The following is a 26265-nucleotide window of genomic DNA, read 5'->3' on the forward strand; positions in this document are numbered from 1 at the left end:
ACATCTGAGTCTTCCTCTCCGAGGCGAGCTTGCTTGCAGTGTCTCTTGTCACGGCGGGTTAGTTTAGTATTGAATCTGACTTGTCACTAATGGCGAATATGTGTTGTCCCTGTGGTCCACAACCAAATGAGCCTAAGCCGGTTCCCTTGTCTTTGGCAAGTGGAGTGACAACTTTAGCCTTGGCCAGCAACTTTTGGACCACAAGGCGTGATGAGGCAGTTCGGCTGAGGATGGAGGGCTCGGGTCCAGCGTCTGAGACTCCCATCACCACCCATCAGATGTTTCTGCAGACTGTGGAGAACTTTGGGGATCACCCAGCCTTGGCTTCCAAAAAGAATGACCAGTGGGAAATCATGACATGGAGGCAATACTACGAGCAGTGCAGAGCAGCAGCTAAAAGTTTCCTCAAGGTTTGTCTTCACTCCACAATTACACAACTACTTTGTTTGTTGCAGTCATGATTATTGTCCCAAAACACTTCTTTAAACCTGAAGGTTGGTACTGTAAAATCATATTTTTATACATTATCCTTTCTCTGTATGTGTGAAATTCTGCTGTCATAATCTATACAACAGTAGAAACAACACTTGGGTGTGTGAAATTCACAGCTTGTGTTACATCTCCTGTCTCACAGCCAAGTCTGTTAGTCCCATGAAGTGGAATATCTTTTGAAACATGATGTAGGTCAAAAGTAAACAGAGGTACTGTACCACTTTATCATTAAAGAAACGTGCTTACAGTAAAACTCTTTTTTTTTAGCTGGGGCTGGAACGTTACCATGGTGTGGGCATTCTGGGATTCAACGCTCCTGAGTGGTTCATTTCAAACATTGGCTGTATCTTTGCCGGGTAAGATCACAGTCAGGGATGTTTCTGTTTACAACGGATAAGACTTTATTCAGTTATTAGCTCACTGGCTGATAGAACATGAGCTATTGTGAAAGTGTTCTGTCCGGTGTCATCTTCGTCGTCATTATCTTCTTCTTTAGCAATTTCTTCAAACATTTTCTCTGACAAAACTACTGGTTGGATTCATGTCAGTTTTTTATGTAGCTTCCTTTAGACAATGTCTACAAAGATTTGTTCACAGTTTTGAGAATTTCTGAAATATTACAAATTTGCCTTTACTTTTATTGGGCCAGATCTTAATGACTTAAAACATGGAAATGGTTAGAGATATTAATATTGTTATTATTGAGCACTGACAGGAAGTCATATGTGGACTTTAATGTAAGTAGTTGGGTTCTCCTCCAGTGAAGTACCACCCACTTCTATTGGGAGATCGATACCTTGCATCAAGACCACAGGACTCTAACATAGCGTCAGAACCTGACAACCTTGCGAATTCAAGTTGTTATTGATTCTTGCTAGAACATGCCCGTGAGCTACAGGGCCATTGGTCCTATTTTTTTGTATTTGTCAAACGTCAGCCAACATTGTTTCACCTGATACTGGTCACATATCTCTCTGTCTTTGCTTATTTCCGTGTCTGTCGCCACCACTTGTTTTGGCTGCACGTGCTCTAATGTGCAACAACACCTGTTTTTGTCATTTGCTTTGTAGAAAACCAGGCACCAAATTCTCACCGCAGTCTTTGTGGCTAAGACAAAGCAATCCCTTTAACATGAGACAAAGCATTTTTTCATACATTACAAATCCCTCAGTAGGTACATACTATGTAAGAAAATAAGTCAGAAAAGTTGGTTTTATTTGAGTCTTCTGTCAGTTAAGTTTCAGTATTCTCTGTGTCATTCATTCATTTTCGCTCCTCAAAATTTTCAAGCAACTTTAGAGACAAATCCCTTTACTGCAGATGACAAATCATGGTCAGTGTGTGAAGTCTTTGTCTTTTTTCATGACTGAAAAAATAACAAAAAAACAATGTCTAAAAGCTTGATTAATCGAAAGAAAAATACATGTGTAAATAATCAAGTAAACACTAAGTAAATAAGAAAAAATGAAGAATAATATGATCAAGTTTGTTTTTTTCATTATTACATTGGCATCATTTGGCAGTTACTATGACTGAAAGCTGAATAGAATTTTCAGGTATTCATTTTTTGTCCAAAGTCCTGATAATCACGTCACATTTACTGTTAATTTGGCAAAAAAGTGCTTAAGACATTGTGTTTCTGTTTTGTTCCATAGGGGTCTTGCAACTGGCATCTACGCCACCAACTCACCTGAGGCTTGTCAGTATGTGGCTCACAACTGTGAGGCCAACGTCCTGGTTGTGGAGGACAACAAACAACTGCAAAAGATCCTACAGGTCTGGCATATTATTACAAAGCAGCTATTGGTGTGATCATGCAGACGTAATGTGTCCTTTATTTAGCCTTGATTTGTTTTATTCGTCTGTTCCTCCAGGTTAAAGATCAACTACCTCACCTGAAAGCCATCATTCAATATAAAGGCGAACTGCAACAGAAGGCGCCGTTTCTGTACACAGTATGCTCACTCTTTAAACATATTGATTAAGCTGATAAGTAACATCTAAAACATTTGGTGGCACGCCAGAGGAATTTGTGTGCTGTACAATCAGGTGACTGACTTTTGTTTTTTGTCAAGTAAGAGATAAGTGATGGAGCTGACCCACGGTGATCTGTGTTTGTGTAGTGGGCGGAGTTCATGAAGCTGGGGGAGGATGTACCCAACAAGGACCTCAACGATATAATTGACTGTCTTCGAGCCAATGAATGCTGTACACTCATCTATACCTCAGGAACCACCGGAAACCCCAAAGGAGTCATGTTGAGCCACGACAATGTGAGTCTGAACTGTAACCATCCACTGATGATGATAACGATAGGCCAAGAGCTGTTGTGAAGAATAGTGTCTGCCGTCGTTGTCTTCTTTAGAAATTTCTTCAAACATCTTCTCCAAGAAAACTAATGGTCAGAGTCATTCCAAATTTTATATGCAGCTTCTTTGGGAAAATGTGTAAAAAGTTTGTTCACAGTTAGGGTTAGGTGAGAAATTTTCATTTTTGAAATTTGATGAATTTTTTGAAATATTACAAATTTGCCTTAACTTATAATGGGCCATATTTTAATGGCTTATAACATGGAAATGGTTAGAGATATCAATATAGTTACTATTGAGCACTGATAGAAAGACATATGTGGACTTTCATTTAATTTGTTGAGTTATCCTCCAGTAAACTCTCCTGCATCAAGACCACAGGACTCTAACATAGCGACTATTTTTTGATTTTAAAATTTTTGTAATCTGAATATTTTCAGCTCCTGACTATAAATATTAAGTAACAGATATATAATGTGAGTCCCTAAGCTGAAATGTAAATGTGACACAAAGGGATTTTAAGCAGGACACAAGAATGGACTTTCTTAAATTTGTGATTTTGTTAAGAGAAATAGATGTCTGAGATAAAATCAGTTCCGTAATCACAAAGTAAAAAGAGTTTTAGAAAATTGTATTTCAGTCCTTGACTAGTACTTAGGTAACTGACAGCAGCAACAGGAAAGTTTATAAGAAATATTATCACACTTTAAAAATACTGACAAAAATGACCCCACCTGGATTGGAACTCAACAATTAGTTCAGATCCTTCCATTGGATATTTACTGCAGTGATCAATATGCTTCAGCAGCCACAAACTAACTGATGCAGTGAGTAGCATCTCATTTCTTAAACAACCATCAGCTTGATAGAGAACATAAAGACTTGACTGTGTTTCAATAGGAAAACGTTCATGTGGTCTGATGAGTCCAGACTGACCTTGTTCCTAGAATGATGGGCACATCAGGGTGAGAAGAGAGACAGATGAAGTGATTAGCCATCATGCCTAGTGTCTACAGTACAAGCCTGTGGAAGCAGTGTTATGATCTGGGGTCAGGTCTAGGTTCAACCACTTCTTATATGTCCATAAAATGAGGTCACCTGAAAATGAACATAGTGAATGACCAGGTTTTCAAATCAATTACATTTTTTCTTTCCTGATGGTACGCCCACATTCCTAGATGTCAATGCTATAATTCATCAGGCTCAAATTGTGAATAGATCAGGGAGCATGAGGCATTTATTTTCACCACAGAATCCAGACTGGAACCTCACTAAGAATTGTTTTAATGTTATGGAGAAGACTCCACACAGTGGTCTGACTGTCATTATGGATACATGATTTTGCTAAGATTTGTGACATTGCGTAAGCTTATCAAAACCATGCCACAGTAAATGAGCACAGCTATAATTACAGCTAGAAGCAGTCCAATGAAATATTAGTGTGTGACTTATTTTTTAGCTGCGCTGTATGTTTCATGTAACATTCTTAAAGAAAAAAACGAGAATAAACACACAAAGCTGTGTAATAAACATAACTTTCAATTAACAAATGAGACAAAAGAAGATCCATCAATGAGCCCTACTGAACATGTACAGACTCAAAAACATGAGTCCATACATGTCAACGCCTTTGTGAAACAGATTGACTGCAAATAAGTACATATAAATCACAGAACTCCTCTTTTACTTCCTGCAGATCACATGGACAACCACCACAGCAGGTAACATGGTACATCTAAATTTTACTGAGGAGGTTGTGATCAGTTACCTGCCACTCAGCCACGTTGCAGCCCAGGTCAACGACATGTGGATGATTATGAGGTTTGCAGGGACCACCTATTTTGCAGAGCCAGATGCCCTGAAGGTATGGATGTTTTTATCATGTACCAACATAAATTTAATTATGGATTACATACAGTGACAACAGACTTTAATAGTCATTATTTTTAATGTATATTTTGTTCTTTTCCAAATAGGGATCTTTAGGACAAACACTGAAAGAGGTGCGTCCCACTTCTTTCCTGGGAGTTCCTCGTGTGTGGGAGAAGATGCAGGAAAAAATGAAAGCTATTGGTGCCAAGGCATCTCCAATGAGGAAAAAAGTGGGAGACTGGGCCAAGTCCATAGGACTGCAATACAACTACAGTGCCATGAATGGGTGAGGCAACAACAAACATTAAAGTCCTCTGTGTAACATTTAGGGGTATTTAGGAGGCTGCAACAGCAGAAACTTAAAATAACATTCAGATTTTGTTTTTACTGGTGTACAATCAAACACATTAAAAGTGCTGGGTTTTTTTTTTTTGGTTACCTTAGAAATAAGCTGTTTGGCACTGGCAGCAAAAATTTTTGGTAAATTTTTCATGGGCGTAACACACATACTCAGCTGTGCTGCTCATCCCACAAATGCATGTTCCTTACAAATGTGGCACCATTTAAAAGGGAAATAAACAGGCTTTCCAATGGTATAAGATTTATTGCCAAGAGTTACAACAAAGAAATAACCTACTAAACATAAATGTCCTTTCTTTTTATGCTAAGTTTATTTAGAGGGAAGTGGGTCATAATTCTTGGAGTCCACCATGTTGTGGCATTTATAGTCAAGTGGGGTGGGGTATGTTCTGCAACTATCACTAAATAACATACACTAAAACTTTATGATAAAAAACTATTATGATCTGATGCAAAATGTGCCTTTTTAACTTTAAGAGCTGGTGCAATACTGTTAATCAGTGTATTAGCAATAGTGTTTTTTACTTTTTAATAACAGGTTCAATGTTTGGGTTACATTTTTAAAACTGGGTACTGGTTAAGATAGAAATGGTGTATTAAATGTTGATAATTTCACCACTTTTTTTCCTCAGATCTCAGAGAACCATTTCCAATTATGCTTAGATTTTAGTCCTTAATAGCAAAAAGCATGTATCATGATTCTATGAATGTTTTCTGTGCCACTCTTTTAAATTAAGTTGAGCTACTGAGATAAATTGTAAAGAAATTTTATCAGGTTTACACTGTAGACAGTACTGAAACTATGTTTGATAGAATATTTGTGGTTGTAGAAAAATATAAATCTTACGGTATGAAAGCTATTTATTTGTATTATTTGCTTTCTGATTTCTGTTCATGTAAGTGACTTATGATTCCTAACCTCATACTCACATTAATGATGCAAACATGTTGGTTTATCGCCTAACCTCACGTTTGTCTCCTTTTTTTGGATTTTGCAGGGAGAATGCGGTTCCTTGGGGCTTCACGTTGGCTAACACTCTTGCCTTCAAGAAGGTGCGGGCTGCATTGGGCTTAGATCGCTGTAAAATATGTTTCACAGGAGCAGCGCCCATCACTAAAGAGACTCTGGAGTACTTCATGAGTCTGAACATCCCCCTGTTGGAGTTGTACGGCATGAGCGAAAGCTCTGGCCCACACACCATCTCCACAAACAGTGATTACAGAATTACAAGGTCAGTAGCAAAGCTTTATTTTGTGGCTGGGTCATCTAACATTTCTATTTTTCAGCATGTCTTTATTACAAATTTCAATGGTGCCAGACAATTACATTTAACACTTATTAAAGTACAAGTAAAATATTTTAAATCTTTGACATTCATTTAAATAATAATCAACAAGTCATTTACAACATTAAATAACTTCTTCCATTGATTTATTAAAAGTCACTGACAGCCCATACATTAAAAACTCAGGATGAGCAACAAGATAATAATGAAACCAGCAGAGCTTTATTAAAAATTTTGGCAGATTTTTAATTTTTTATTTCAAAAACCTTAATTTTATATCAAAGACATTTTCAAATGTTTAACGGTGAAAACAACAACAACAACAAAAAAAGACCTTGTACACACATACAAATATGTGTGAGTCTGGGAACAGTTCATTCAAACTGTCATTATCAGTCTGATCCTAATCCAGTCTGTATATTTTTGCCTGGTCCATATGAACATGTCACTTTTTTATTTCTGTCCAGCTGTGGAAAGGTAATGCCTGGCTGCGACTTAAAACTTGACAAACCTGATGAAGACGGGAACGGAGAGATTTGTTTCTGGGGACGTAATGTTTTTATGGGCTACCTGAACATGCCTGATAAAACAGCAGAGGCTCTGGATGAGATCGGCTGGCTACACTCTGGTGATCTGGGCAGATGCGATCAGTACAACTTCCTGTACATCACCGGAAGACTCAAGGGTAAGCTGCAGTTGGAAGATGAGGGAGTCTTGCATATGCTTAGTTAAATAAAAGGGCACTGGAGAGAAAGTGCTGGATGGTGCTTCATGATCTTTTCTCACAATTTCACTCTTGTGCATCACTTTAATGTCTGTGAAAGATACTCTGATTTACTTCATTTATGGTGTTCGCATTAGAGCAGGGGTCGGCAACCTTTACAAGCTAAAGAGCCATTTTAGTCTCGAAAAGAAAGAAATCTGAGTGGAGCCATGAAAAACATATTTAAACCCATCTACATTATACCATGAAGTGTCTGCTCTGCTGTAGCCTATTTGGGATTAGTTTACTATTTAACTTTGTATTTCCATTACAGTAATGCAATGTTTGATGCATTTATGAAATCAAACAACTACAAGAAAGAAAACATACAAGATTTGTACCATTTATTTTAATGATGGACACTATTGTGTAGTGGAGAAAAAGCACAACTTTCATGTATAGTGGCTTACTTACAAAGTACAAACAAATGCAAATTGAGCATCTTGTATGGAATTTGGCAAGAAAATAATCCATTTTGGTTTAAATGCTGTAAAAAAAATTATTTTATTCCGTGTAAAGCCTGTGCATTTCTGCAGATGGACAAAGTTAGAATAGATTTAGGCCTATAACAGGACCCCAGGATGAATAGCAACTGATAATTCAGTTGCTAATGGGGATCTTAATAAATGAAATGAAATGAAAACAAAATTAAAAGTAATGACTCATTCAGTTCATTTCAAAATGTTCCTTGTGTTTTTTGACCAGAGGAGCCATAGAGAGATGCTAAAGAGCCATGTGTGGCCCCGGAGCCACAGGTTGCAATCCCCTGCATTAGAGACTTTATAGGCTAGGAGGCTTTTTCCACTACTAGTCATCTGTAAAGTTCTCCACATTGAAATACAGGAAAATACATGAATATTAATAGATGTGATGATAAAAATTGACTGTAAGTGATGTCCATTTAACTTTTTTCCATAGAAATAATCATCACAGCAGGTGGAGAAAACATTCCTCCAGTGCCTATCGAAGATGCACTGAAGGCTGAGACCCCCATCATCAGCAACGTTATGTTAGTTGGAGACAAGCTCAAGTTCCTCTCCATGCTGATCACACTCAAAGTAACCAGATTTAAATTTCTACAAAGAGTAAAACACAGGCAGGTGAGTAAACAAAATGAACAGACTGATAATGCTCTTTGTTTCCACAGTGTGTTGTGGATGACGACGGCAAGCCCACAGACAAGCTGGGCCCTGAGGTTTTGGAGTTCTGTCAAAAGAACAATGTGAGGACAACCAAGGTTTCGGAGATCATAACCAACAAGGAGCCAGTTATTTACAATGTCATCCAGGAGGGCATAGAGCGCATCAATGCCAAAGCCACCTCCAACGCCCAGAAGGTCCAGAAGTTTGTCATACTGGAGAGGGACTTCTCTGTCGAAGGAGGGGAATTGAGTAAGTAATTGTTAAAACTAAGGGATTAAATGTACAGTACTCTTGTAAAGGAAGTGGAAATACCTGCTGCTAGTGTAAATATTTATCTCATGGTGGCTCAGTTGGGGTTAATCTAGGTTTCAACATCATCTGACATTTGTCTGGCATGCTGACTGTGTGGCATTCCAAATAACATTCCACTTACGACTTTTGCTTGATTTGAATCTCATCTGTAGATGTTTTCAATGCTTTTTTATTGCTATCTTATCCTGGCATCCTGTCATATGTGCGTCATATAGCAGACACCAGTTCTTTAATTTAAGATGTAGGTCAAATTGACTCTCATCTGTCTCCTTTTTTGTTTGTGCAGCTCCAACCATGAAGCTGAAGAGGCCGGTTGTTATGAAGATGTACAAGAAGAAAATAGAAGAAATGTATGCAGTGACTGAAAATAAGTAGTTTAAAACCACCTTTACCAATAAGATAAGACAGCACTAAAGGAAAAGGGGTCATGAGAAGACTAAGGATATCTTCATGAAAATCAAACTGTGCCCAAAGTCATGTTCAGATATTTAAGCTCCTTTATTTAATGTTGACCTTACACCTGAATTTAAGAAAAGTCAAAACAAGGCTGTAGGATAAGCAGAGAGTCAGGGGACAGTCATGATTCTGTGTTTGATTTAAGGTCTAGAGATTTGGGTTGCTATGAAATACCTTTTCCAGAAGTTGTATTTTTTTGTCTTTGTGTATACAGTTTCACAGCAAGGCAAGGCAAGTTTATTTGTATTGCACTATTCATACACAGGGTAAGTCAAAGTGCTTTACAGAGGCATAAAAATAATCATGACAAAAGCAAAAGCAAGACATTGTAATTACATTAAAATGAAAAAACAAACAAACATTAAAATCACAGAATAAAAGAAAGACATAAATTATATTAAAATCATACATAAAAATTAAAATAGAGTAAAGCAAGACATTAAAAAAATTGTGCAGCTGTCCATCTTTTTGTAAATATCATACAAAATATCAAAGCCAAATCCATATATTTATATTGTACAGTATCACTGCAGCACTAAGTACCATGTGAACCAGAGTTTAAATTGAGCAGTGTCACAAGTCACATTTTCCTAACATCAAAATCTCTCATCTCAGTCACAAATACATGAATGTTTTTTTATAAAGCAGCGGTATCTTTTGCAGATTTGTATCATACAGCAGGATGCTAGATTTTAATCTCCTATGTCCTATGAAGCATCTTTATATATGAGTAACCTCCATGACAGCATGTGCATATGCAGCTATATTGTAAATATGTAAATATTTACATTTAAATCTAAATTTATCTTCACAGCAGATTTTCTTTTTTTTTTCCTCTTTATATTTCTTGTTTTAACTCTTGTATGTATTCTGCCTGTCTTCTCTGCACTTTGTAGTGATTCCCACCAAAATGTGTGCTAGTGTTTCCCGCCACACTAATGGCAGCAAATTCAAATGGAATGTACATGTTGCTATATTTAGTCTCTAATGTGGCTTTGAAAGGGCCAAAGGCCTTGGGGGATCCCACCAGGAAACCAGAGGGAAAAGAACTTAGGACATATTTGATAAAATGTCGGAATGGTATGAATTTTAAAAAAAACGAGGCATTTTGGTAACCTTTAACCCACAACATGACCTTGACATTAGACTTTTTATAGTACAAAGTACTCTTATGATAAAATATGGTACTTACAAGATCATTAAATGGCTCATCATGAACATATTTATACATTGCACTGGACAAAAGAGTGGAGAAGCTGTGAAAGTTGCAATTTTCAGAGTTAAAAAAGTAATTTTCGGGGTGGTGGTGGTGTGTGTGTGTGTGGGGGGGGTTGGACGAAAATTTCAAAAAAATTACACAGGAGTGCTTAAAACGTCTTGTTGCATCAGAAAATCAGGGCTAATGTGGTATTTGATATTAAGCCCCCCCCCCCACACACATTATTATGTTGGAGTTCAGTCTCATGTTAAACTTGAAAATATGGAAATGAACAATCATACCATTAGAAGATTTAAGTGTCAAAACATGAATTCAAACCCAGTCAGATGGTTTATAAAAAAAAAGGTGCAATAGTATTTCTAATTTGGACTTCAATCTAATGCTATTAGATGTTTATTGTAATTTACATAAAAGCCTGAATTATTTAGTTCAAGGCTGTTGTAAATTTGTTTTTCCATAGCCCTTGTAAACCTTCATTGTAGCCAAACAGAGGCACTGCACCGGTCATGAACTTGGATAAAAACCCAAACTAATACGAAATAATGGGTTACAGTCATGTAAAAGGTAGGTTTATTTCAGTGTAATTAGGTTTGGTGTAGGTTTATTAGTTGATAGTTGACCTCAAAATGAAAGACACACTTTTCTATAAATCTGGTATTTCCTCCCCTTATGCAGGACATGAATTTGCACTCTGTAAACCTGAATTAGTTGAGTTTACTAGAAATTTGTGTGGAAACCCTGTTGCCTTAACCCACTGTAGTTTTTACACATGCCGAAACTAAACATTTTAAGTTGTATTGACATAGGTGATCATTAATATTTACGAAAAGTCATCAGTTCAGTTAACTAATTTTCTTTGTACCCCCAACTTGTTTGAAATAATTGTCTTAAGCTAAACATACATATACATTACATTTATCACTACTTAAATTAATTTGTTAACATAAATGAGATTTCTTCAAATGTAATTAGACGATATTGTATTGTATTGAAGGGAAGACATTCAACACATTTAAATGTTCAGAAAAACATTTATTTTTCAAAAAAGTAAGATAACATTCTGCAGTGTTACAGTATTGCACAAACCCTGTTGATGAAAAGACAAGTAAAAAAATATTGAACTGAAAATATTTACAAATTATCCAAACAAAAAAGACATTAATTACCTGAAAAAAATGAAAATTCTTATGAAAAATAAGTGCAATTTTAACAATATTATGCCTAAACTTAACATTTGTACATTTGAATTGTGGACCCAATTTTTAACCCAATAATGAAAAAACAAAAACAAAAACTTGAACACTACAGCTTTAAGCAGAAATATTAAACGTGATAAATATTGTCCACACAAAATTATATCCTAATAGAAATATTAAAAAAAAGAGTCCAACCTTTAAAGCAGACATACTAATACATATTTGTCAATAAGTATTTTGACATTTCATGTTACCAAGTTCCTGGCACTGGAATTTAAATTTATTATTATACCCCCACCCCATAGGGCGGGGTATATACTGTAGATATATCACAAATTCCATCCATATGTCAAAGATTTTTGTCCAACCTAGTCTCAAAGGCCCTTCACCAGATTCTTTTCAAATTTCATTTTTTTTTTTTTTTTTTTTTTTTTACTACTAGGAGAGGTGCAGTGCACAGTTTGATGGCTGAATTAAATTTTTTTGCATTATTATTATTATTATTATTATTATTATTATTATTATTATTTTACACAAAATAGTTGGCATGTATTAAATTAATCAAGTATTTTGATCACATTAACGGTATTACTTATATTATTTTGTTTCACAATGACAGTAAACTGTTTGTTGGGTTGTAGACCGAACGAAAACCCTTAAGAATATCACATTTGGCAGAGTGAAATACTGTTTCATAAATTTCTTACATTTATATACATTTTTATTTGGAATATGTTTTACTGTATATGTTATATATACATTCAAATATTTTTACATGATATTTAATTTTTTTCCACATATGGATTAAAAATAAATAAATAAAAAAAATATAATTACTACAACCATAACTGAAAAAAATTGACAAAAAGCACATTGATACCAATAATAATCATCTGTAAATAATGTAAGGCAATTTAAAGAATTTGTCAGATTATGTTCCAATAGTAATAAAATTATGTTTTATAGCTCGAACAACTAATCAATTAATGGACCAAACTTCAGAATAATCGACAGTGAAAGCACTACTTTCAGCAGTAAAGTGAACTGATGTTTCTGAACTGAGGTTTTTCCATTTAAAAAGGACTGTTTTTTCACTGCAGTTTTTTATCTGCAGCAAGTTTAAACATTTTCTACATTTAGTGTCAGATCAGCAGTTCTGACCACACTCAGATGTTGGCACTAATCATTCACACACTCCACCACCATATGGGGGTCGAGTGGGGACAAATGTGGTGTGACTGGATGGACCGGGTGGTATGATTCAATGACCTTGGTGCCCGTGATTAAGGTTACTGTGTGTCATCTGAGAAGTGTGCTGAACTTTCCCCTATATTTACTGAAAAAATACTGTCTGCCTCCTCAACCACAGCTACAATATCAGACAGACTGGACCTTTTGCTTTTACGTAATCGTGGAGAAAAGACGAATTGACAGCAGTATCAGACACATGGAAAGATAATGTGTAGAAATAAGGACAGTTGGACTTATTTAAGTACAATAACCTGAACTGTCTTGCTGATTTTTTATTACTTTTTAGAAACCATCTTTATTTTAATGCGAAAATTATTATTTTTTTAAAAATGGATATAGGAGATTTTAGATTGCTTAAAAAAATTGTTTGTAGGATCACCACAAAGTGAATATTATTGATAATTCAGAAGTACTTTTATTGATGGAATTATCTTAAGATGTTACACAACATAACTTTTTTGTGGGTCAAAGTCTCATGTATCCTCATAAACCTACAGCACTTATCAGGGTTTTATCATTCTTTTACCCAACAGGCCTCTTCATGCATATCTGATAATGTCGGTGCCTATAAGTCATTTTTCGATAATAAACATCCTCTTAACTTTCTGAAGCCTTGTCACACTGATTTAAAAGGTCTCTGAAGTATCTGTAGCTGTTCTTTGTGTTCTGTGTTGTTTTTAATCATCACAGGTGAATGCCATTGTCAGAGAAACTACAACAAACACAGCCGCAGACTGTTTTTGTGTGTCAGGTAGCAGGTCTTCTTCACCTTGGAGACTCATAACCTTTGGTGCACAGTGTTGGTGGATTTTTAACCAGTCGACGTAACCTCAGCGGCAGACACACAGGATTGTGCAAGTGTCTGTAGTTCTGGACGAGGCGTGAGTGGTGGGCACATTTCTTTGATGCGAGTCCCCTATAGGCTGACGCTTTTCCCAGGGTGCAACAGTCGAACACCTGAGTTGGGCAAAGGTTGATGCTGGTTTTTCCTACTACACCTGAATGCTCCCATCAAGTTGATTCCATTCAGCTGCGTCGCCTGAGGAGGTAGGCTGTCATATCCTCCTGAGACCCAGGAAAGTAAATGTCCTGTCTTTTTTTTTTATTTTTTTACATTAAATAATTGTATTGATTGGAAAAAGCAGAATGCAAAAGTTTTTCAGGTCCAATTTTTATTTTTATTCTACTTTTTTATGGAATGTCCTTTGCAGTGGACAGGGGTTTTTTTCGAAGTAAAGCTGTGGAAATGCATTGCTGGGTCTCAGGAGGGTACATACCCTGTTTCCATCCAATGCTTTTTTTAGTGATAAGTGACTTTTACAGCTTAGTTTTGATCTGCTGACTTGGGTTGGAATGAATTGCCATGGGGATGGAATATTCTGTGTACTTTCTTCAACATCAAGTTTGTTATAGACTTCTCATTAATTGCAAGATATGATAAATGGATTTCACAGTTAAGTTAGGATCTAAGTGCACCATTATGCTCACACTGTGAAAGCCTCTAACACAAGCAGCCTCGAAGGAATGTATGATAACACATGACTGTAGGACACATTTTACCCTCTGTTTTATGTGTGCATGCTTTGTGTTTTATTGTTTGGTCAACAGAGACAGAGTCAATCTTAAAACACTCCTTCAGATCTGCTCGCTGTAGTTGTGGGCTAAACAAACGGCGGTAAAGGTGAGCTCCCTACTCTTGGATATTATATTTGTATTCTGTCTTAAACTAATCTGACTTTTTGGTGTTTTTTTTAAAGACATCTTAGTGCTTCTGTGTTTTTATTTTTGCTGGAATTTGATTTAAACACTTCATGTTTCCTGAAAAAAAAAAACATCTCAAATTGAGGTAATATACAAATGCATGTACATGTACTTTTTATTCAGTAAAGGGTATTTTCAGCTGTCTTATTTTGCACAATATTGGGCAAAGACTTTGCCTTTACCACCTCAGATTGCCACATTACGCAGTTTTGTAAGAGAAATGAACTTTGTTCTGAGAAATCTTGTCCAAAGTTATCTTAAAAACCAGAGGTCACAGTATGAATTTGCCTGGTTTACAGATCTTTATCTAATATGATCCTCAAACTGAAAGAGCATCAAGACTTTATACTGCGTCACAGTATTTTGTTGGTCAGTTTGTTAATTTATTGTCATATTATCTCATGTTATTTAAATTATTTACAATTGCCAATGTACCTGCAAGTTTTCTTTCCATAGTTGCAAAATTTAAACACTAGATGGCATTGTTTCAATGCCTGAAACAAACAAAGTTGCAGAAGATGTCAAGCCATGCTCCTGTCTTGTCATGTAGACAGTGTCCTATTTAATGTCCAAGAAGATAACTTAGTTGAGTCATATTGAAACCATGAATTAAAGCTGCAACCTTTTCTGTCTGTAATTGTATTAAAGGTGACATCACGTAATCGAATAAATAGTGCCTGCAGATGTCCCAATGTTTTTGGCACAGTATTACCTCTTGCAACATTTCCACCACTGTTGAACTGTTGGAGTGTGACCGTCATTGGCTCTGACCTGTTGCAATGAGTCACTATAAATGATCAGAACACTGCTGTTTCTTAATGTTAGTAGATGATGTGGAGAGGCGTTAGTGGACCACATATATAGTGTTTTAATAAAGACTCATTTTCATTTTATTCTGACAGATTGAAGATGGACGACAGGGATTTAGTGATGAGTAATGGGGTCGCAGTCATGGATGCTGTATCTGACAGGTATGTGAAATAATGCTCAACTCTAAGTGGAAATAACTGGTGTACCTTTTCAAGGTCTGAACTGGCTGATTCTGACTATACATCCAAATATACCATTAAACAAATTGTCAGAAGTACACTGAAAACATCCAAGGTTTGCACCTTTTCTTTGTATATTTGGGGGATAAATTCCAGGGGTTTCAAGGTCTTTCCCCAGTGCTTCATTTCCTGCATTCTAGTGAGGGGTTTTGTGCCAGTTCATTCCCACCATCTGATTATTCTGCAGATGTTGTTGTGTTAAGGGAAACAAAATTCAGCACTGGTTGCATTCAAGTGTCTGAGTAATACTTAACCTGCAGTCAAATCCAAAGTCTTATGCTTCTTGTATGTTTTGGTTTCTCATGCATGCATTTTATATGATTTCCACAGCATCCCTATCCAGAAAATGCAGATTCACTCTGACTCCCCAAGTGCGTTGGATGAGCTCAAAGTCACCCTCATGGTTAATGGAGAGGTTATAGACAAACCGATTGAGAACGGAGGAGTTGAATCATATTTGCAGGAATCTGAAGACTCTGAGCTCAGTTCGTCACCAGCTCCAGAGATCCAAGAGTCTGAACCTGTCACAGACATCCAGGCACCTGCTCAGCCTCCAAAATCTACTGATCTAGAAGGAGCTACTGAAGAAGTCCCACCAGGTAAACACAGACCTGAGAGGAACTCTGGAAAATTGCCAGCAATGTGACATTTTGTTTGATCAAAAAGGGTGTGTTTGTGGGTTTAGGAGATAAGGGGTTGTGGAATTAACAACAACCACCTCATCAGAAAAATCCATTGTAAGAATTAATTATAAATTTGACTTTTTATTATTACAGTCATCGTTCTTACTCTGAAACTGAACTTTTGAGTTTCAGTCTCAGATCGAGAAGGGCATTTTTAAGCTTTGTTTATTCATCATCTTAATCTAAATGTGTAACTCTTCTGTATCATTATCTCCTCTCTGCAAACCTGTTCAGTAGGTAGGCAGGAACATTCCAGAGCTTCCTGTTTTGTATCAGGTGACAGTCTATCTCTTCCCCATTCTCTGCACAACCCGCAAATCATGTTGCTTTAAGATCACCGTCACACACGCCCCCAGAGGTAGTCTAGGGATGTCCCCAGCCCTCTGGTACACCTGAGTCTTCCTCTCCGAGGCAAGCTTACTTGCTGTGTTTCTTGTCACAGCGGGTTAGCTTAGTGTTGAATCTGACTTGTCACTAATGGCGAATACCTGCTGTCCCTGTTGTCCACAACCAGATGAGCCTAAGCCAGTTCCCTTGTCGTTGGCGAGTGGAGTGACAACTTTAGCCTCAGCTGAGCAGTTTTGGACCACAAGCCGTGACAAGGCCGTGCGGCTGAGGATGGAGGGCTCGGGTCCGGGGTCTGAGACTCCCATCACCACCCATCAGATGTTTCTGGAGACTGTGGAGAACTTTGGGGATCACCCAGCCTTGGTTTCTAAAAAGAATGACCAGTGGGAAATCATGACATGGAGGCAATACTACGAGCAGTGCAGAGCAGCAGCTAAAAGTTTCCTCAAGGTTTGTCTTTACTGCACATGCTTTTGTATTGGTTACAGTCCAGATTATTGTCCCAAAATACTTCTTTAAACCTGTATTGTAGTCACCGTTTCATGCAGAATCCCTACTCTGTATGCGCAAAATTCTGCTGTCAAAATCCATGCAGCAGTAAAAACAATTTTTAACCTCCTAAGGCCCAGCTATAGGTTTTCTGTCCACATTTGTGGACAAGAGTTTCACAACTTTATACAAAAAAAAAAGAAAAGAAAACTGTCCACCACAAAGGACATTCCATAAAAATTTTTAAAAACTGCATCTGAAAAAAACTGTTGCATCATGATGTTTAAAATATAGGCACTTATTTAATAAAAACAAAAAAGCTTGTACTTTGCTGACATTTCCTGGGTCTCAGGAGGTTAATTAAATGCATAAACATTTGTGACCATCCACATGATTTATTGGTTGCATGAAATGGTCCTATCTGGAGTTGCTTTGTAAACATTGCAGCCAAGTATAACCCCTGTCTGTCTGTAGTCTCTCGGGTACAAGAATGGGCTTCTGAAAGCTAACACTTGGGTGTGTGAAATTCACAGCTTGTGTTACATCTCCTGTTTCACAGCCAAGTCTGTTAGTCCCATGAAGTGGAATATCTTTTGAAACATGATGTAGGTCAAAAGTAAACAGAGGCACTGTACCACTTTGTCATTAAAGAAACATGTAAATTTGTTTTGTTTTTTAAGCTGGGGCTGGAACGTTACCATGGTGTGGGAATTCTGGGATTCAACGCTCCTGAGTGGTTCATCTCGGACATTGGCTGCATCTTTGCCGGGTAAGATCACATTCAGGGATGTTTATCTGTCACAGATAAGACTTTATTCAGCTGTTTTGTACTTGTGAAGCATCAGGCAACATTGTTTCACCTGATACTGGTCACATATCTCTCTGTCTTTGCTTATTTCCGTGTCTGTCGCCAACGCTTGTTTTGGCTGCACCTGCTGTAATGTGCAATGTCGCTTTGCTTTGTAGAAAAACAGACACTTAATTCTCACCACAGTCTTTGTGGGTAAGACAAAGAAATCCCTTTAACATGAGACAAGGCGCCTGTTCATGGATTGCAAATCACATACATATTTAGAAGTGGATATGGGATTAAAAAAACCTGAGTTTTCATAAGCATGGATACCTAAAAAAATATTAAGTCAGAAAAGTTGGTTTTATTTGAGTCTACTATTAGTTGAGTTTTTTGTGTCTTTCATTTTCTCTACTCAAGTTTCCAGCAAGCGTAGAGACAAATCATGGTCAGTGCATGAAGTCTTCTTTTTCTCATGTCAGGAAAAAAATAAAATAAAATAAAAAAACACAACAGTGTCTGCAGTGATCTGCAGCATGTACAAACAGGACTAATATAGCATGAAAAATACAAGTAATTGCAAAAAATAATCTAAAAACTTGAATAAATGGAAAGAAAATTACATGTGTAAACACTAAGTGAATAAGAAAAAAACATCTTATATAAACTGAAACTCAGAGAGAGTCACTACCATTCCCACCACCTCGGTTTTAATGTTGAAACTGTAGAATACAAGAACATCATCAAGTTTGTTTTTTTCATTATTACATTGGCATCATTTGGCAGTTAATATGATTGAAAGCCGAAAAAAAAATTTCAAGTATTCATTTTTTTGTCCAAAGTCCTTACAATCAAGTTACATTTATTGTTATTTCTGCAAAAAAGTACTCAATACATTGTGTTTCTGTTTTGTTCCACAGGGGTCTTGCAACTGGCATCTACGCCACCAACTCACCTGAGGCTTGTCAGTATGTGGCTCACAACTGTGAGGCCAACGTCCTGGTTGTGGAGGACAACAGACAGCTTCAAAAGATCCTGCAGGTCTGGAATATTATTACAAAGCAGCTATTGGTGTGATCATGCAGACGTAATGTGTCCTTTATTTAGCCTTGATTCCTGTTCCTCCAGGTTAAAGATCAACTACCTCACCTGAAAGCCATCGTTCAATATAAAGGCGAACTGCAGCAGAAGGCACCGTTCCTGTACACAGTACGCTCACTCTTTTAACATATTGATTAAGCTGATAAGTAACATCTAAAACGCTTGGTGGCACGCCAGAGGAATTTAAGTGCTGTGCAGTCAGATGACTGACTTTTTTTGTCAATTAAGAGATAAGTGATGGAGCTGACCCACGGTGATCTGTGTTTGTGTAGTGGGCGGAGTTCATGAAGCTGGGGGAGGATGTACCCAACAAGCAACTCAATGATGTAATTGACAGTCTTCGAGCCAATGAATGCTGTACACTCATCTATACCTCAGGAACCACCGGAAACCCCAAAGGAGTCATGTTGAGCCACGACAATGTGAGTTTGAGCCATAACCATCCATTGTTAATGAACATTAGTCTGAATGTTTTTTTTTAAAGTGCGACAGTAGTTTTGCTTTATTATTGTTTTTTAAACTGAGCTTCTTTCTTAAACTGTCAATTAGCCAAAACAATCAAGTTGACAATACATAACTGCCACCCCTCTAATGCAAAAAAAATATCAGGTAATATCTTTCATAGTTTTTTTATTGTTGTTTTTATTGAATAGACGTAACAGACACCATCCACCCCCATATTCCTAGATGTCATTGCAACATTCATCAGGCTAAAATTGTTAAAGAGCGGCTCAGGGAGCAAGAGATATTATTGTCACACATGGATTGGCCACCATAGAGCCTAGACCGGAACCCAACTAAGAACTATTTTGGTATTATAGAGGAGAATTTACACAGTGGTCTGACTCTGCTATTATTGATACATGATTTTACCAGGATTTATGACATTGCATAAGCTGTGGTATAATCACAGCTAAATGCAGTCCAATGAAATATTAGGGTGTAACCTTTATTTTTAGGCTGGGCTGTGTATTTCAAGTAACATTCTTAAGGAAAAAAAAGAGTAAATACACAAGGCTGTGTAATAAACATATCTTTCAATTAACAAACAAGGAAACATAGGAAGACCCATCGATGAGCCCTGTTGAACTCCAAAAACAGGAGTCCATACATGTTAACGCCATTGATTTTGGGAAACAGACTGACTGCAAATAAGTACATTTAAATGACAAAACTCCTCTTTTACTTCTAAACCTGCAGATCACATGGACAACCACCACAGCAGGTAACATGGTACATCTAAATTTTACCGAGGAGGTTGTGATCAGTTACTTGCCACTCAGCCATGTTGCAGCCCAGGTCAACGACATGTGGATGGTTATGAAGTTTGCAGGGACCACCTATTTTGCAGAGCCAGATGCCCTGAAGGTATGAGTGTTTTATCATGTACCATCATGGATTACATACAGTAACAACACACTTTAATAGTTATTGTATTAAAAGTATATTTTGTTCTTTTCCAAATAGGGATCTTTAGGACAAACACTGAAAGAGGTGCGTCCCACTTCTTTCCTGGGAGTTCCTCGTGTGTGGGAGAAGATGCAGGAAAAAATGAAAGCTGTTGGTGCCAAGGCATCTCCAATGAGGAAAAGAGTGGGAGACTGGGCCAAGTCCATAGGACTGCAGTACAACTACAGTGCCATGAATGGGTGAGGCAACAACAAATGTTAAAGTGCTCTGTGTAACATTTAGGGGACAGGCTGTAATAGCAGAAATCGAATCTAACATTCAGATTATGTTTTTATTGGTGTGCAGTCAAACACATTAAAATTGGAGTTTTTTTTGGGTTATCTTAGAATGAGCCATTTATATTCAGAGAAGTGAGTCATCATTCTTGGAGTCCACCATGTTGTGGCATTTATAGTCAAGTGGGGTGGGGTGTATTCTGCGACAATCACTAAATAACATACACTAAAACTTTACGATAAAAAAAGCCATTATGATCTGATGCAAAATGTGCCTTTTTAACTTTAAGAGCTGGTGCAATATTGTTTATCAGTGTATTAGCAATAGTGTTTTTTACTTTTTAATAATAGATGCAATGTTTGTGTTACATTTTTAAAACTGGGTACTGGTTAAGATAGAAATGGTTTATTAAATGTTGACAATTTCGCCACTTTTTTCCCTCAGATCTCAGAGAACCATTTCCAATGATGCTTAGATTTTAGTCCTTAATAGCAAAAAGCATGTATCATGATTCTATGAATGTTTTCTGTGCCACTCTTTTAAATTAAGTTGAGCTACTGAGATAAATTGTAAAGGACTTTTATCAGCTTTATAGACAGTACTGAAACTATGTTTGATAGAATATTTGTGGTTATAGAAAAATTTAAATCTTACGGTACGAAAGCTATTTATTTGTATTATTTGCTCTCTGATTTCTGTTCATGTAAGTGACTTATGATTCCTAACCTCATGCTCACATTAATGATGCAAACATGCCGATTTATCTCCTAACCTCACATGTTTGTCTCCTTTTTTTGGATTTTGCAGGGAGAATGCGGTTCCTTGGGGCTTCATGTTGGCTAACACCCTTGTCTTCAAGAAGGTGCGGGCTGCATTGGGCTTAGATCGCTGTAAAATATGTTTGACAGGAGCAGCACCCATCACCAAAGAGACTCTGGAGTACTTCATGAGTCTGAACATCCCCCTGTTGGAGTTGTACGGCATGAGCGAAAGCTCTGGTCCACACAGTGTCTCCACAAACAGTGATTACAGAATTACAAGGTCAGTAGCAAAGCTTTATTTTGTGACTGGGTCATCTAACATTTCTATTTTTCAGTATGTCTTTATTACAGATTTCAATGGTGCCAGACAATTACATTTAACACTTATTAAAGTACAAGTAGAATATTTTAAACCATTGACATTCATTTAAATAACCAACAAGTCATTTACAACATTAAATAACTTCTTCCATTGATTTATTAAAAGTCACTGACAGCCCATACATTAAAAACTCAGGATGAGCAACAAGATAATAATGAAACCAGCAGAGCTTTATTAAAAATTTTGGCAGATTTTAATTTTTTTTTATTTCAAAAACCTTAATTTTATATCATTGAAGAATAACACATTTTCAAATGTTTAACGGTGAAAATAACAAAAAAAAAAAAGACCTTGTACGCACATACAAATATGTGTGAGTCTGAGAACAGTTCATTCAAACTGTCATTATCAGTCTGATCCTAATCCAGTCTGTATATTTTTGCCTGGTCCATATGAACATGTCACTCTTCTATTTCTGTCCAGCTGTGGAAAAGTAATGCCTGGCTGCAAGATAAAACTTGACAAACCTGATGAAGACGGGAACGGAGAGATTTGTTTCTGGGGACGTAATGTTTTTATGGGCTACCTGAACATGCCTGATAAAACAGTAGAGGCTCTGGATGAGTCTGGCTGGCTACACTCTGGTGATCTGGGCAAACATGACCAATTCGACTTCCTGTACATCACTGGAAGGATCAAGGGTAAGCTGCATTCGGAAGATGGAGTCTTTGCATGTGTTCAGTTAAACAAAACAGCACAGGAGGGAAAGTGCTGGATGACACTGCTGTGTAAACACTGTATTCAACTTTCACATACTTTTCTGCTCTATATCACTTATGTTAGACATGAACTTAGCATACTTTATTACAGTGGATTAACTTGTCAATGGAGTCATATGTTAATCCATAAAATGGAAAATAAATTTGATGTTAAAAATCTCTAAGCCCAAATAAACATTATTGAACAACTTGAAAAGCCAACAGTCCAAAATCCAAAGATGCACAAACTAATTGTCATGAAAAAGAAAAAAAAAAGCTTAAAAACCTCTTCTTTAAGACACTGGAAACTTTTAAAGGATGCTTTTAGAATTACTGTATTCCCTGAGCAATTAAATAATATATAAAATCATATTTTTTTTGCTTATTTGTCCTTATTAAAAGCAGGAGACAAACTTACTCTGACTTTTGTAACGATCTGGTTTCCTTTATGATCTTGTATATCACAATTCCACTCTTGTGCATCACTATGACGTCTGTGAAAGATACTCTGTTACCAAATTAAACTTGACCTTTTTTACAGTATTTGCATTAGAGGCTTTGTGGGTTAAGAGGCAGTTTTTCCACTACTAATCATCTGTACAAAGGCAGTTCTCCATCCTGAAATACAGGAAAATACATGGCTATTAATAGATGTGATGATAAACATTCACTAGAGGTGATGTCCCTTTAATTCTGCCTTTTTTTTCCACAGAATTGATCATCACAGCAGGCGGAGAAAACATCCCACCAGTGCTCATTGAAGATGCATTGAAGGCTGAGACCCCCATCATCAGCAATGTTATGTTAGTTGGAGACAAGCTCAAGTTCCTCTCCATGCTGATCACACTCAAAGTAACCAGGTTTAAATTTCTGTACAAAGAGTAAAACACAGGCAGGTGAGTAAACAAAATGGACAGACTGATAATGCTCTTTGTTTCCACAGTGTGTCGTGGATGATGACGGCAAGCCCACAGACGAGCTGAGCCCTGAAGTTTTGGCCTTCTGCCAACAGAACAATGTCAGGACAACCAAGGTTTCAGAGATCATAACCAACAAGGAGCCAGTTATTTACAATGCCATCCAGGAGGGCATAGAGCGCATCAATGCCAAAGCCACCTCCAACGCCCAGAAGGTCCAGAAGTTTGTCATACTGGAGAGAGACTTCTCTATTGATGGAGGGGAACTGGGTGAGTCATTATTAAAACTAAGGGATTAAATGTGCAGTACTGTTGTAAAGGAGGAAATACTCACTGCTAGTGTAAATATTTAACCCCTGAAGGCTCAGCAGAGGTTTCAACATCATCTGACATTTGTCTGGCATGCTGACTGTGTGGCATTCCAAATCACATTCCACCTATGAACTTTGCTCACGATTATGATTTGAATCTCATCTGCAGACATTTTCAATGCTATCTTATCCTGGCATCTTGTCATATGTACATCGTATAGCAGACACTGGATCTTTAGCCTTTAGATGCATGAGTGACTAGAGCCTACCCTTTTCCATTAGTGGGTCAAAAATGACCCATGTTAAAGTCAATGTTTAAATGGCACTTTTGTCATGATAAAAATTGCCATTTGTGTTATATTTTGGTCCACAAAAGAATTATTTCATGTTGAACATTGTGAGTGTGTAAACTGCTCCTTTGATGGCCGACAGTGCTACTACGCGAAAGCAGTGACTGTGCAGTGTATATATATGTGTGTGTGTGTGTGTGTGTGTGTGTGTATATATATATATATATATATATATATATATATATATATATATATATATATATATACACACAGGGTGTCCCATAAGTCTCCATACATAGGAGACATAATACATTCCATACATATGTGGTTCTAACATGTATTACTTTATATTTCTTCTTTATAGTTCTTCAGCAGACACACATTGAAATGTGTTCCCGACAAAATGGCAGTCATATAGAGCATATTATATAAATAAAAATGGTTTATGTCAAGAAACGTTTATTTTTCCTATGTATGGAGACTTATGGGACACCCTGTGTATATATACACATACACACAATTAAAATGTATTCATATCTATATCTATATCTATCGATCTATCGATATATAGATATATAGATAGATATATTTTTCTTAGATATTTTGAAAATTTCAAAAGCAAAGTATATATAGTATATAAAATGTAGTTCATAACAGCAATAGAACTAGAAAAGCACTCATAGAGCGCAGACCTCCATCAAGGCAGATCAGCGCCCCCCCATCACCACCAAAATGTAATGATTTGTTCCTTGTGCCAGTATCAACATTTCCTCCTTGGCGGAGGTAACAATGTCAATATCCATTTTGTGAGTGAGTGTATGAGTGTCCAGTGCCTCTCTCTCTCCTTGCCTTCTGTCTCATCACTGTATACAGTTGTGGTAAACTACCTGTGTGTGGCTGTGATCATTACATACAGGTACATTGCATTTCTCACACTAACTGCTCACTTAACCATCGTTGTCACTTAAGCAGATCTGACATCTCTTTCCCTTTGATTGGCCCTGTCTGATTCTTTCCCGTGGCTGAGTTGTGGTTTTTGTCCCCCCCACACCTTCCCACTCCTTTGATAATCAGGGCTTACAGTTGGGGGTAACCTTCAGTTGCCTTCTCATGTAAGCTCCTTTGAGAACTTGAGGAAGAGCTGTTGTACAGTTGGTGGTACCACTTATGAATTCACAGTGCTGAGCCATGAAAAAGGTGTAGGCATTCAGGGTGGCAATGTCAGGTATAGTGGCCCATTTTATATAATGTAGTGGCCCATGGTGCTACAGCACCACCTTTGACCATCTTTGTGTTTGACACCAGCAGGTGTAGGTTCAAACCATCTGGTCCATGGTGTCTCCTCCTTTGGTCTTGTTGTCCTGCTGAGTGTAGAATTTAGGATGAATCATAGGTTCAGATGAAATTCCATTGTAAATGAATGTGGGTTTTGACCCACTTATGTAATACAAAAGCTACAGTTTCATAAAATCAAATAAAATGTGAAAAAACCTTTTGAGGAATGCCTGAAATATGAAATAATGTTTTTTTCATTTTATTTATTTATTTATTGTACAAAGATAATACAAATATAAATACAAATTGACTCTCATCTGCCTCCTTTTTGTTTGTGCAGGTCCCACCATGAAGCTGAGGAGGCCAGTTGTTGTGAAGATGCACCAGGAGACAATAAATGAAATGTATGCAGTGACTGAAAATAAGTAGTTTGAAACCACTTTTACCAATATGATAAGACAGCACTAAAGGAAGACGGGTCATGAGAAGACAAGGGACGTCTTCATAAAAATCGAACTGTGCCCAAAGTCATGTTCAGATATTTAAGCTCTTCTATTTAATGTTGACCTTTCACCTGAATTTAAGAAAAGTTGAAACAAGGCTGTAGTAGCATAAGCAGACAGTCAAGGGAAAGTCATGATTCCATGTTTGTTTAAAGAACAAGAGGTTTGTGCTGCTATGTAATAACTTTTCCAGAAGTTGTATTTTTTTTTGTCTTTGTGTATATACAGTTTCACCGCAGCTGTGCATCTTTTTGTAAATAAATCATACAAAATATCAAAGCCAAATCCATATATTTATCATGTACATTATCACTGTAGCACAAAGTACCATATGAGCTAGAGTTCAAATTGGACAGTGTCATCAGTCACATTTTTTTCTAACATCAAAGTGTCTCATCTCAGTCACAAGTATATGTATGTCTGTCTCTCCTTAAAGCAGCAGTATCTTTTGCAGATTTTTATCATACAGCAGGATGCAAGATTTTAATCTCCTGTGTGTGTGTTGAAGTATCTCCATAAGGTGTTCGTTCCTAAAAGACAGGAGGTGATGCTTCATAGGCATA

At 37.0% G+C, this 26265-nt stretch overlaps 2 protein-coding genes across 4 annotated transcripts; both read left to right on the forward strand.

Moving 5' to 3' along the window:
• LOC115426314 (long-chain-fatty-acid--CoA ligase ACSBG2-like) lies at nucleotides 1-8946 on the forward strand. Its single transcript, XM_030144352.1, has 12 exons — nucleotides 1-410; nucleotides 760-848; nucleotides 2148-2268; nucleotides 2367-2447; nucleotides 2616-2765; nucleotides 4498-4665; nucleotides 4778-4959; nucleotides 6032-6265; nucleotides 6787-7004; nucleotides 8001-8140; nucleotides 8230-8473; nucleotides 8823-8946. The coding sequence occupies exons 1-12, from the start codon at nucleotides 90-92 to the stop codon at nucleotides 8909-8911; spliced, it is 2037 nt and encodes a 678-aa protein (XP_030000212.1). The 5' UTR covers nucleotides 1-89; the 3' UTR covers nucleotides 8912-8946.
• Nucleotides 7-25822, forward strand: LOC115426313 (long-chain-fatty-acid--CoA ligase ACSBG2-like). 3 transcript variants are annotated; one of them, XM_030144349.1, is made up of 16 exons: nucleotides 10437-13705; nucleotides 14267-14339; nucleotides 15322-15390; nucleotides 15799-16067; nucleotides 16666-16949; nucleotides 17669-17757; nucleotides 18699-18819; nucleotides 18907-18987; nucleotides 19152-19301; nucleotides 20080-20247; nucleotides 20347-20528; nucleotides 21373-21606; nucleotides 22132-22349; nucleotides 23119-23258; nucleotides 23350-23593; nucleotides 25540-25822. In XM_030144349.1, the coding sequence occupies exons 3-16, from the start codon at nucleotides 15329-15331 to the stop codon at nucleotides 25626-25628; spliced, it is 2331 nt and encodes a 776-aa protein (XP_030000209.1). In that variant the 5' UTR covers nucleotides 10437-13705; nucleotides 14267-14339; nucleotides 15322-15328; the 3' UTR covers nucleotides 25629-25822. The 3 variants fall into 3 exon arrangements, with proteins under 3 accessions (XP_030000211.1, XP_030000209.1, XP_030000210.1); XM_030144350.1 differs by lacking the exon at nucleotides 10437-13705 and having other exon boundaries at nucleotides 13975-14339; XM_030144351.1 differs by lacking the exons at nucleotides 10437-13705; nucleotides 14267-14339; nucleotides 15322-15390; nucleotides 15799-16067 and adding an exon at nucleotides 7-48 and having other exon boundaries at nucleotides 16614-16949.
• Nucleotides 25823-26265: the final 443 nt, after the last annotated feature.

The sequence above is a fragment of the Sphaeramia orbicularis genome, chromosome 9, assembly GCF_902148855.1.
Source record: "Sphaeramia orbicularis chromosome 9, fSphaOr1.1, whole genome shotgun sequence".
NCBI lineage: Eukaryota > Metazoa > Chordata > Actinopteri > Kurtiformes > Apogonidae > Sphaeramia > Sphaeramia orbicularis.